This window comes from Anoplopoma fimbria, chromosome 9 (genome assembly GCF_027596085.1).
Source record: "Anoplopoma fimbria isolate UVic2021 breed Golden Eagle Sablefish chromosome 9, Afim_UVic_2022, whole genome shotgun sequence".
Classification (NCBI taxonomy): Eukaryota; Metazoa; Chordata; class Actinopteri; order Perciformes; family Anoplopomatidae; genus Anoplopoma; species Anoplopoma fimbria.
The window spans coordinates 19,080,282-19,093,358 of NC_072457.1; the positions used below are offsets into that span (position 1 = coordinate 19,080,282).

At 44.5% G+C, this 13,077-nt stretch overlaps 1 protein-coding gene across 2 annotated transcripts in view; it reads right to left on the reverse strand.

Annotated features, from left to right (window-relative positions):
* apbb2b (amyloid beta (A4) precursor protein-binding, family B, member 2b) overlaps positions 1 to 13,077 on the reverse strand; it is a 44,310-nt gene that overhangs the window by 5,262 nt on the left and 25,971 nt on the right. The window contains exons 6-16 of one of the 2 annotated variants that reach the window (XM_054604198.1): positions 12,892 to 13,023; positions 12,013 to 12,081; positions 10,949 to 10,999; positions 10,178 to 10,263; positions 9,790 to 9,850; positions 7,666 to 7,812; positions 7,003 to 7,130; positions 3,754 to 3,868; positions 2,487 to 2,571; positions 563 to 643; positions 325 to 440 (exon numbers count right to left, since the gene is read on the reverse strand). In XM_054604198.1, coding sequence (XP_054460173.1) covers positions 325 to 440; positions 563 to 643; positions 2,487 to 2,571; positions 3,754 to 3,868; positions 7,003 to 7,130; positions 7,666 to 7,812; positions 9,790 to 9,850; positions 10,178 to 10,263; positions 10,949 to 10,999; positions 12,013 to 12,081; positions 12,892 to 13,023 — 1,071 coding nt within the window. Of the gene's footprint in view, positions 1 to 324; positions 441 to 562; positions 647 to 2,486; positions 2,572 to 3,753; positions 3,869 to 7,002; positions 7,131 to 7,665; positions 7,813 to 9,789; positions 9,851 to 10,177; positions 10,264 to 10,948; positions 11,000 to 12,012; positions 12,082 to 12,891; positions 13,024 to 13,077 lie in introns of both variants that reach the window. The other variant, XM_054604197.1, reaches the window with a different exon arrangement.

A 13,077-nucleotide genomic window follows, 5' to 3' on the forward strand; every position in this document is an offset into this window, starting at 1 on the left:
TGCATTATTTCTAATGGCCAGCAGGGGGCGACTGGATTGTATAGAAGTCTATGAGAAGATCGCTTGATTTATCACCTCAGTAAACATTGTAAACATTAGTTTATGGTCTAAGTCTCTAGTTTCAAGTCTTCATGATGTTAATTTAGTAAATGATGATCCCATTTAGAGCAAAATATACAATAAAGCATGATAAACTTTAAGGCAGGGCTAAAATTTGATTCATCATACTTTATCTTGTCCCTACAGAATATTGGAAAGAACAGATTGACAACAACCAGGGAAATTCGGGAGTTGTAGTTCAGCTACGGCATATGTGTGTCTCACCTCCTCTTTGCTGATAGTGACAGTGGCATCTGCCACGTTGAGGGCCACTGGGGTCCAGTCCTCTCTGTTGGACGAGCCGATTAGACTGTCTATAGCTCCGTTCAGTATGTCCATTCCTGGAGAAGAGCATGTTAAAAAAAAAAAAAAAAAAAAAAGAAACATTAAAATCTTATCTAAAGTTAGACTGCGTCTCACCACAGTACCAGGTGTGTGTGGGTGCTTGTGTTTTCAGACTAACCTATTGGCCTGGCCACGGGCAGCATCCCGAGGTAGAGCACCTGAAACTTCTGAACCAGCTCCGTCTTTGGTGTGGGGAATTCTGCTGGGGAGAAGCCACAAACATGTTCAAGAGGTACATTTTGAATTACATTTCAACAGCCAACAATGCACATTTACAGAGGGTCTCCTCGCGTTGCCTGCAGAGTAAATATCTGGAAAATGACCACCTTCTGGATGGCTCCTATTATATCTTAACGTCACGCTTCTCTCGACGCACTGTGGAGGATTTTCAACTGCTTAAAGTTTTTTCATACCTATTTGTTTGGTTTGTTTGTTGGATTGTCAGCAAGATTACGGAAAAAAACTACTGGCTCTATTTTCATGAAACTTGGTGAAAGTGTGAACATAGTAAATTTGCGAGCGGATCACGGGGCAGACAAACAATCTTTCGCTTTCGTTAGCACTGTGAAAAAGGGCGTGGCCTTGGCAGAGTTCTAGTTCCTGGATGTTTTCATTTTATAATAGAACCCTGCTTTGGATTATCACCAGACTATATTGAGATGTTCTCCTGCTGCCCCTCTGGTCTGCCGTGTTGAAAAAGTCAGTTCATTCCGAGTTCATTTCAAGCAGAGACACTGCAGCAGCTTGATTTGACGAGCTGTCAGCGACAGGCCGGACTGTTGTCAGTCTGCCCAACCGTCGCCGCGTCTCGTCCATTCACCAGTGTATATAAATGACACGGTGCGGCACAGCCAATCATTCTTCTCTGTGACAGAGTGACAGCGAGCCGAAGGTAGAGAAAACAGTGAGTGATGAGAGAAAAGGCTCGTTTTTCTAAATTTTTATGACTGAAAGAGAGAACCAGTGTAGGTCCAAAAATATGCATGTATCTATGTTTCAGCCTACCAAGAAATCTTGTTTTACTGTCACCAACATCTCCTGGCAGGCTATTTCTTCCATCTGTCTGACTATTAAAAACTTAAGGAGCTACCTCCACATCTTCTCTGTAAATTTCGAGATAATGAACAATGTTACATGCTGGTGCATTGGACCATCAAAGTCTAACTCATATAACATCCAACCAGTACCTTGTGGAGATTTTGACCACTAGCAGAGCTATGGAGCGACGTTTTTCACGACTGTGTCCCCTCTTTACGCTTTTCTACTGATGGATAGCTGGCAGAGATAAAAATCGGCGTGGTGCGCCTGTGGAGTAGTGGGGCTGCGTGGGCAACAGATCATATGCGATTAACGGATATTGGATAATGTTCTTGCTCACTGCAGCCTACATATTCTTTACGACATGAGATATGAATTCCCTCTTCCCTCTTAAGAACTCCCTAGCACTCTCGTAGCCCAACAGCTAGCTGGCTAGCTAGCCCTAACACATCAAGACAGGCAAGGCTCCCTGGGCCAAGTGTGACATTGACGAGAGGTCAATATGAGAATATTTCTATTGTTATGCACATCTAAAAACGCACCATAGTAAAACAATGGTTTTGAGAGCGACACATTACTGGCGACGCGTTTCCGGCAACGCGTCCCGTGTGATCGATGCATTACAGTGTTCTCTGGTGAGTAATACCAAATGTTAACATAACTTTGTTTATTTACAAGAAAACTTCACAGGGCACCTATGATCTTTAATTCACTTGGGATCTTTTAGAAAGCATCTTTATCAACGAATTATTTATCAATCCGACTGTCTCTATGCTTATGTTCTGAGCTTGTCTTGACATTGCGCAGCATTAACAGAGGACATTGTGGTGGTATTTGAGACTTTCCGCTCTTACAAATAGCCAGTTTAAATGCATGCCGTGTGCCGAAGAAGTGATGACTGTCTATTGATGCATGTCAGTTTTTACAATCCTTATCTCTCACACATACACACACACACACACACACTCACACGCTGAGGGAAGTCCAGTATGCGTGAAGCCTACCTTGTAAAGGGAGATCTAGTCCGGCCTGCATTCTGTCCTGGAGAGAGCCCGCCATCGCTTTGGCATTCTTTCGTTCTGTCATTATCTGGATGGAGGGACAGGCAGATTCAGAAGTATGAGGAAATGGCATGTAACAACGGAAGCAGAATCAGAATACCGTGGCAGAGACACAGGGGAGGAGGTTGAGGAGACAAAGAGAAAACATTTGTAAAAGGGATAAGGGATAAGGGTGGGGAAAAGAAGAGTCAACATAAAGAGTCAACATAAAGCGCTCAGGAGTGAGCAGTTGTCAATACTCTGCCTCTCCTTATTTATCCTTACTAGTGTAAATAGTCTGTTTAATATAATATGTATGTATAATATGTATGTGGGGTACTTAAAATTACCATGACGGATGAAAAGAAGGACAAATAACATTTCAGGGACACACTTTGTTCAAGTCGGTGGTCATGTGATCTGTGGGTTTTAGACCAGTTATAAACAATCCAGTTTAAAGCTACAAGGGATTGAATTCGACAGGCGAATTATGAGTCTGCATAAACAAAGACAGCATTTAAAGATCTTCTCCAACATCGAATTCAATTTCGGAAGCTATAAATTTGTTTTATTGGGAACAAATGAAAAGTCCAGTAATTCCGGGGGAGGTCTGTGAATAAGGGAGACACGCTAAAACAAAAAACCTGGTTTGAATATTGTTCCTCTAACCAAATTTGCATTCATCTGTATTCATCAGTGTGGACGCTCACAGCAGAGAAAGCTCTCTGATAACTGTGTTTTGGGAGAAAGTTCTGATGAGTTTAATCTTGTTGCTGGACTCTTTGAAGACCGCAGGTTAGATGGGCTAAGATTGAAATGTGTGCACAGACTGTGGAATAGTAAATATGATACAAAAATACACAGCTGGGACATCTTATTATTATTATTATTATTTTCATGTGTATTATTTTCATATATGTGGGTTTTTATGATTTTGATCATTTTTCTAACTATTATAACCATAATAATAATAACTCTCATTTGATTATTCTCTCTCTCTCTCTCTCTCTCTCTCTCTCTCTCTCTCTCTCTCTCTCTCTCTATATATATATATATATATATATATATATATATATATTTATATATATATATAATTTTCTGATTATTATTATTTGAAAAACAATCATAATAATAATGTTATTATAATTAATTAATTAATAATTGCTAGTTTTACGAGGTGTTTCACTTCAGTTTGTTTGTAAAAAGCATGTGTCCGGTCTGAACCCCTCACCCGGGAGCAGATCTCGTGCAGGCTGGTGGCGATGGCTTTGGCTGGCGTGTCACAGCGGAACACATGACATTTCAGGATCCTGGTGTTTTTGTCCCGCGCCACGTATGCAAAGTCCCTGAGAAAAAGAGGACAACACCGGGTCAGTGAAGACACACAGACGGAGGAAGAAAAAACCCAGGTGGGTTGGAGATGAGAAAACTACTAGTTACAGTACTACTCAGGGACTAGATGAATTATGCGTGTGTGTCTGGTTTGGAGAGCGACAGCTCTTGGAGACAGGTGACAGATGAGCTGACCTTTATCCGTCTGATGAATACAGGACACACACTACCACACACATACACACGCGCCAGTCAATGGACCCTAGAGATCAATAGAGCAGCGTGATGCAAGAGGGAGTTGAATGAGTGACAGCAGGGGAGAACTTTCCCCTTAGCCCAGTGGAGCCCAAAAAAACTACGAAGCTGAAGAGAGGGACTGAAAACAGAGGGACGGAGAGAGAGAGTGAGGAATGAAGATGCAACAAATGAAAGCAGTACAGCACACACACACAAACACACACACGTTGATATACGTCATTCAGAAGTGAACATAAAATCCATCTAAATATCTTCCTTCAAGCTGCGTGCTTCAATATGCTGTGCAATAGGAAACACGGTCCTGGTGGGTAACAAGATTTCTGAGCCCAGCCCCTCAGGGGGAACTCTCCTGAAAAGAGTCCCATTTGTGTGTGTGTGTGTGTGTGTGTGTGTGTGTGTGTGTGTGTGTGTGTGTGTGTGTGTGTGTGTGTGTGTGTGTGCATACTTTAAAAACATAGTGCTTGTAGACAGACAAGGACAGAGGAGGTCACCTTTCACTTCCCACACCTGCGTGCACAACGCTACGGGGGCCACTTTGAAGACGAGACGAACGAGACACAGAGGAAATGAAACAATATGGGGATGACGGAGACGATGGAGAGATAGTGTAGGGGGGGATGAAAGGGGGAGGAATGTGTTTACCTCTCTCTGTGTCCAAGGAAGCAAGGGAGGAAAAGAAGCCAGTTAGTGGAAAGAAAAAAGAAAAAAACTAATTCTTCATAGCAGCCCCCCTGCTGGGGGACCACAAGAGGCAAAGATGCACTCAAACACACACTTACACAAGTCACATACTTCTTTGTTCAGTGCAGAAAAACTACTTCCCAAGAAACAGTTTTTGGAGAGCGGTGCAGAAAAGCAGCAATGCAGGTCATCTTTATGCATACTTAATATTTTGCCCCCAGGAAGAAATATATTAAAAACTCGAAACAGAACTTGAATAAGGTACGCATTAGAAAGAGAGCAATAGCAGGACAGAGAGAGATGCTCTGGATTAATTATCTGCTGATTTTTCCTAAAGGACATAAAAAGGAAACAGAGTGGGAGTTTCTAAAAGACACAGGATTTAAAAAAACGCTACCTCGAGGAGGGGAAAGTGAAAACATTACATTGGAAGTGAACGGCCACGACATTCACAATAAATATAAAAGCGTTGAAGGCGAGGGCAGAAAAAAAACAAAAAACTCAGATGAAGATTGAAGATAAAAGTCACAGGAAAAGATGGGGGGGGGGGGATGATATCTCATTCCTAATATAATCTTCCCATCATGCCGACGCCCCTGAAAATGTCAAGGTTGCCGTGGGAATCTGTAATCTCTATGGCGATAACGAGTTTCGTGGCACATGGGGAGTGGGGTACGGTTACTATGCCGACACGACCACCGTGAGAGCGTGTGTGTGTGTGTGTGTGAGAATGGAGAGGACTCCTCACTACAACCGTGGCTTCATTTCTAAAGGATCTTGCATCTTTAAAAGGCAAACTGTCCAACAACCCATGAATAAATAAAAGCTAAAACAGCTTCTGATATTTTTGCATTTCTGCATTCACATGTAAATGTTTCAGTCACGAACTGCTACACGTTTGTATCAAGACAAACTCTCACTTCATTGCCCACATCTGATTTTCACACGCCACCTGAGTTCCTGTGAAAGCTGTGACATGCACACCTCACACTGGCTGCAAAATCCCCCACAGACTGATCGGAGAGCCGGCTTTCTGTTTTCTGCTACTTCATAATAAACGCATAACAGGAAGATATAAAAAAAAGGTAAGTAAATGTACTCACGGCTGTACGCGGCGGTAGTCCTGCGTACGGGAGCGTCACACCATCTACTCCTGGTGATACCGGGGCGTGCGCTCACTCCTACAACCTGTCCCACTCCACACCCAGAGAGCACTAACCATACCTCCCCCTCCGGCAGCTCCAACCGCCCTTATCTCCCCCTCTCCTGCCAAACCCCCACCCCTCTTCTCCTCCTCCTCCTCCTCCTCCTTCCTCCTCCCTCCTCCCTCTGCTGCAGCTGAGGTATTCCCAGTGCTCCGACCCTCCCGCTATATGTAGATGTGGATGGTAGAAATGTTCCTTTTATCCGACTGGCTGATATTATAAATGCAATGTAACATACAGTGCTGCGTATGTGTGCGTGTGTGTGTGTGTGTGTGTGTGTGTGTGAATAGGAGAGAACCCCGAGGCAGCAGAATTCTGCAGTACTGCACATGCCAAGAGCTTTTAGCATTGCCTCTTTCCCAGAGTGCACTCCTGTTTTTTCTGTGTTTTTGTGTGTGTGTGTGTGTGCATGTGCCAGCTCCAATTATACAGCAGCTACCGACATCTCCAGTCCACCTGGCCGTGCCTGATAACCTACATTTGATCTGGTCTGAAGCAGCAGCACAGAGCACCCTTTACCGGTGGGTCGGCAGCACCACCGCGCGGCGTTAGTGGATTTGGACGTGAAAGGGGGACGGGGGGGATGTTAGTGTTGACAGAGAATAAAAAGGCCTTTCTCCCCCTCATCCTCTCCTTTGTCCTGATGAATTTATCCTTCATCATCAATCACCAGCTCCTCTCTTCTGCCCTTCACCACACCAGCAGTCTGCTGCCCTCACCCATCACCCTGACCTTTCTTTTACTGAGCGATGTGCTATTAACCTCATTTAAATTAGCGACTAATCCATCAATTATTAAAGTGCTTGAAAACAACATAAAGCCTCGATAAGTCATGACCCAGATGACTGGGTGCTAACGTGCTACGGAGATGTTGGAGATGATTCAGAGCACGGTGTGCACTCTGGGTAGACCTTGCACGCTAATGATTAATAATGAGGACAACAGGGATTAATCAATATTTTAAAGAATAAAAAAAAAATAATGTGGTTGCCACGGTGACTGACCTGCCGTTGTCCCGGCCAACACCCCAGACCCGGATGCTTGCGATTGGCTGAGCGTGAAGCACGCTGCGGTCCATGGGGTCGACCAGGTTCAACATGTTGTTCTCCAGCACCAGGTACATGTCCTTCCCCTGGACACACACACACACACACACACACACACACACACACACACACACACACACACACACACACACACACACACACACACACACACACACACACACACACACACACACACACACACAAAATCCTTATTTCTTGCAGCTCAAGACTTAACAAGGTCAGCTGCCTTCTTTTACGTGCCTTAATAAGTATGTTTGCCTGAAGCGTATGTGTGTGTTATTGAAAGAAAGATGAAGCTCTCTCTCTCTCTCTTTCTCTCCCTCTGTTCTGTCGCTTCACATTATACACAACCACTGGAGAGGGAGGGAAAGACTTCATAACGTTGCTCCACTTTGCTCTCTTCACTCTCCCTCCCCTCCCTCCCCCCATCTTTTGACACACATTCCTAGGCTAACTTCTGTCGCTCTCTTTACGTTGCTCTGCCACTTTTAATTCATCTTCCTGGCTTTCTACTAGCACCCCTCCCTTCATTAAAAAAAACTTTATATTCTACGAGCAAAACGATACACATGAAACACACACACACTCTCCCCCACTCACCTCTCCCCAGATGCCGACGGTGTCTCGGATGTCATTCTTGCAATACGACAGCTGCCGGATGCAATTGTTCACGGCGACGCTGCTCTTTCCGGGAGCCAAGTCGTCCTCCGCCATCTCCACCCATCCCAGAGAGCGCACGGCAAAACACTGAGGGAAACACCGAGCAACCATGTTACCGTATGAAACGCATTACATAGGTTACAGACACATTGTGGCTTTTTGTAAGCTGACCAGCTGTAAGTTCAGATAGTACTTTGCCGGAGGTCCGCGGTGAAAGAGGACAGCAAATAGACAGCAAATAAAGTGAGTCAACCATTTTTTTGTGGATCAAATGCTCGAATCAAAACAGATTGAAGGATGAAGGATGAACATGAAGTATGTTTGTCTGGTGTGAGTAGCAGTGGGACATCTACTTGCAACTACTGCCCACTAGAGGCTGAGTAGGGCTGACGACCGGGCCTCGTTCATACACACACAAAAGACCCATAATGCCTCTCTCTGTGCTGGTAGCAACTACGTGCTAGCACAAATAGCTCAAGGTATGTTTCTTCTTAGGAGCCTGTGTCCACAGTCTTTTTCTGAGGGCCATCGTTTTATTTCAATTGCTCCCAATGAGGAGAGAGCTGCCTGTGGCCCAAAAAAAGTCAAACAAATGGATAGTAGCCCAATTTATAATACAATGCAAAGGTGTGATACTAGTTTATCATAAGAGGTTAGAGATATTGTTGTCATAGAAACATAAAAAAGACCTCTGAGCACCCATAAGAAGTTTTAGGTTTTTATACCAATGAAGCTTAGAGGAAGTTCAGTCAGGAACACTCTCTTTACTCTCATTCATTAACAACTCTCTCTGTCTCTCTCTCAGCTAAATATGGGCGTCCACCTTTAAGTTACCCAACCAGATTCTACCACCACCACCACCTCCAAAGACTTTTCCCTATTATCTCTGATTGCACGTGTAATAAATCATTGTTTCACCCTTAATGAAATCGCTCCTGAATTTAATATTTAAAAAGGTAGTAAAATAGCACCTGTGTGTACTGCAGTTATTACTTTCCTCCACTTAGACGGATATGAAATTGTTGAGTGAGATATGGTTTCTATTCAGCTTCTTTATTGGTAGAAAAGAGGCCATTCCAATCCTGATGCTGCAGTGGGCTATTTGCTGGAAGTGTGTGTGTGTATGTGTGTGTGTGCGCGCGCTACCGACCAGATTGTTCGTCTGTGTTTGTGTCTGGTATTCATCACAATGTCACTGTTGCTAAGGATTGTGAATTTCTGGCAGACAAACACAAACACAGAAGGAAACAGAAAGTAGACGATGTCGACGCGTCTTTAAAGTCTAATCTGCGACGCTTTGATCTTCACACACACACACCTCAGTGTGTATTTGAGCCTTTGCTGCAGTTTGTGACAGAATTCAATGACTCTGTTTCTAATAAATAATTCATCTAATTTTCTGTTTAATCAGTTGGACTCTGAATTAATTAATTCCTTGTGCTGACATTAGCTGGTATCAGCCGAATGGGCTGGCCTTCTACCGAGTTACGTTTTATTGAGCCCAACGCTTTGATTGAAAACTCGAAATGTCTCATTTGAATCTCAGCTTTTGAATGTTTCAGAGGCCTCGGTCATCGATACACCCTTGTGCAGCGTTGGGGTGTAGTTCCCGGTCCCACCACACGGGGGCAGCATTGTTTAATATCTCAGCTTCACTTTGAGGAGAGCACAGCGGTGATCGACATAAACACCACCAGTAAACAAACAGGCTTCTGACATAAACAGACTAAAGCTTAATTTCACGTAGGGAGCGCCGTGTGCCGGGAATGTTGACTGTATTCCAGAGTGTATAAAATCAGGAGAAATGCAGAAATATAAGTGACTTTAGATTATGCAAAAGACGTCACACATTGGTGGAGTAATCTGCTGCCACACTAACATTTTTAATAGTTTTTAAAAGTTTAGTCACAATGCAAAAGGCTGCATGTTTAACACACACACACAAAAAAAAATAGCATTTGGACATTTAAAAAGCAACATTATCTAAACACTTTATGACAGAATAGCAGAACAATGTGGACTTAATCTGTCTAAAATACATGCACGCTTCATGCAGGTTCTTACCTTTGTCTCTGGGTCTCTGTTGGCATTGCTGGACTGCTCGTCTTCCACTGATGGACGGTTCCTGAAAAAAGAAATGCAGGATGTATAGTGTATTATTGTTACCGTTGCTTTAGCTGCCCTACTTGTGAAGGCTACCAGTCATTACACTAACAGAGAACATGGAGCATTTCCTGAGTGGAACAACTAACATCCTGCTTCATCTGACCTCATTTAACTCCAACACAAGAGGAGAGAAACTAGGCACGACTGGTGGAGAGACAAACGGATGTAGTGAATAGCATTTAGATTTGTGTATCTGCTTGTGTGTGTGTGTGTGTGTGTGTGTGTGTGTGTGTGTGTGTGTGTGTGTGTGTGTGTGTGTGTGTGTGTGTGTGTGTGTGTGTTTTACCTTAGCTTGAGTGATGCGTAGCGAAGCGTCGCGCCCTCAAACTCCTTTAGACTGGGGTCGGGGTTTACCGTGGCCGCCTGCAGGTCCTGGCGTGCAAAGGCGACATTATCAGGAGGGTGCAACGTGACACCGAAAAACAAAAGCTCTCCCCCCCCTACTTAGAGCCCCTGTCACACATGTAACCTGTAATCCTGCTAAAATTGTCTCTTGTGTGAAATCTGGTCCCACATGATGTAACAGCTCCAGACACACGAAGGTCTAGTTCGCCCGCTGTTGGCCTTATTTCGGTTTCAACAGTTCAGTTTGCTTCTGATCTGACTAATGCTGTTGTCCCAACACCTACATATATGACTGCTGTAACATTCACAGGTTACATGGCTTGTGTGAGAGAGGGGCTAGAACAGACACAAAGCTGGCAGTAAATGTTGGAATGTTGTACCAGCATGCATCATTTTGTAGGCGCGGAACAGTCTTGTGAGATGGAGAGATGGCGTGCTACGTTTAAATGGGGGCATGCTGCATTGAGGAAAGGGAGTTAACATGTAGCGTTCATTCAGATCTGTCAGTAGGAAGGAACAGACGACAACATTTCATAGGTGAGTGAAGAGAAAAGACAACCTGTCGTGTGTTGCTGCAGCCAAATGACAAAGATGCTGTGGTCGGTGCGGTTGCATTTTTGCCGTTCAATCAGCCACGCATGCTTTTCGCTCAAGGCGGTGAATTTCTATCACATGATGCACACTGTGAAATGCACGAGTGCGTTATACTTGCCTTCCACATCTCACTATCAATCTTTCCGCCAAAATCTCTCCACGGCTGTTTCTACACACAGCGTTTAAACACACACATAGTGGTAGGGGGGAGGTTTGGGTGATGGGGGCAAAGGTAGGAAGGGAGCGAGGGAAGAAAGACAGAAGAAGGATGTTAGCTAACTAGCTCACGCCACACAGAGCGCCTGTTGCAATGAGGAGCGACCCAGTGAAACATTTCAGAATGTTTTTATGCTCCTATTGAACTTTGGCCTACTGCTACTGTGAATCTACTGATTCCTGATTAGTAGAATGTGGACAGTACAGACGTAGAGTTACAGACATTTGGACGGAGACACCTTCTCTGGATGGCGGATCTGAAATGGATCCAACCCACTGCCTTTTTCTGCATTTCGTCCCCTCTCTCTCCCTCTCTCCATTTCCTGTCTATCACTCTGACCTTAAAAACGCAAAAAAGCCCCCCACCTAAATAAAAATCTAAAAACTTAATTACAATTTATAAAAATGTATAAAAAGAATAACAATAATTATAATTCCTATCCAGTTTCCCCAGATAGAAAGTCACAAAAAAAAAAAAAAAGGTCAAACAAAAGTTAATGATGTAAAATAAAACTACAATACATTAGTACGTTCCTTATACATTTTTAAAGATAAACATGTAAGTGGACTTTGTGTACAATGTGCTTCTATAGTCACACTGTGTGACCGCTCAGAAAACCTTCCATGAATGCACACTAACTGTCTCCAATCCAAACACTCAACTCACTTCTCTGTATGGGACACAAATACAAACACACACACACACACACACACACACACACACACACACACACACACACACACACACACACACACACACACACACACACACACACACACACACACACACACACACACACACACACACACACACACACTGAGTATAATTTTTTTTTCTGTCTGTGCCACACACATACACATTTTCAAACGGAAAGAAAGAAATTGAGTACAACTCGACCTGCCGATAAAAGAGGACTGGACGAGTGGTCAGTAGAGGGAACAGAACTTTTTTTTTGTGTGTCCTACCTTTTCCTCGTCTTCGAGAAGAGAGCGACACTCTGGATCGGGCATCCCCTCTCGAGATGTGGAGCGAGGCTGAGGAGAGAGAAGAGAGGGAGCCGGGGAGAGATAAAGAAACAAATAAATAAAAATACTAAAATCTTTGTCTGCCATTTTGGCTCTGGTGTCACTGGCTAGCAGTCGGCAGGTCAGAATGAGATTTTGGCACATCTATTTGTCAACATCAGTCCCTTCTCCCTGGATCAATATCTTATCTACACCATGCTCCTCTCCATCATTCTCCCTTCCTCTCTCCGTATCCCTCCATCATTCTGCATGATTGACTGATTGACTGGGCTGCACGGTGGTGTAGTGGTTAGCACTGTCGCCTCACAGCAAGAGGGGCCTGGGTTCAATTCCCGGGCTGGACAACCTTCTGTGTGGAGTTTGCATGTTCTCCCCGTGTCAGCGTGGGTTCTCTCTGGGTTCTCCGGCTTCCTCCCACAGTCCAAAGACATGCAGCTTAGGTGCATTGAAGACTCTAAATTGCCCGTAGGTGTGGATGTGAGTGTGAATGGTTGTCTGTCTCTATATGTCAGCCCTGCGACAGACTGGCGACCTGTCCAGGGTGAACCCTGCCTTCGCCCATTGACAGCACCCCTGCGACCCTTAACTGGATAAGCAGGTTACGGAAAATGGATGGATGGATGGACTGATTGACTGACTCTGTGTTCTTGTGCTCTGCTGCTCAACCGCAGTATCGACGGCGTCTCCTCTCTCTGTCTCGCTCTCTCTACCCGGTTGCATAATATCTGCCAGTCTCTCCGCGGTCGGGTCATACGATCGGGCGCACATATAAAATATGGAGGCTTAAAAAATGAATTCCTACAAAAATGGGTTACTCACAAAGTAGCAGCTGTTGACGAACCCGCACGTGGCGATGACGGGCTCGTGGTTGGAGAGCGGCTCCACTGAGCTGTCTGAGGTGGTGCTTCCGGAGCGAGTCGAGCCCCTGAAGAAGATCTCCGCTTGGCACGCCTGCATGTGAGCACACACACACACACACACACACACACACACACACACACACAA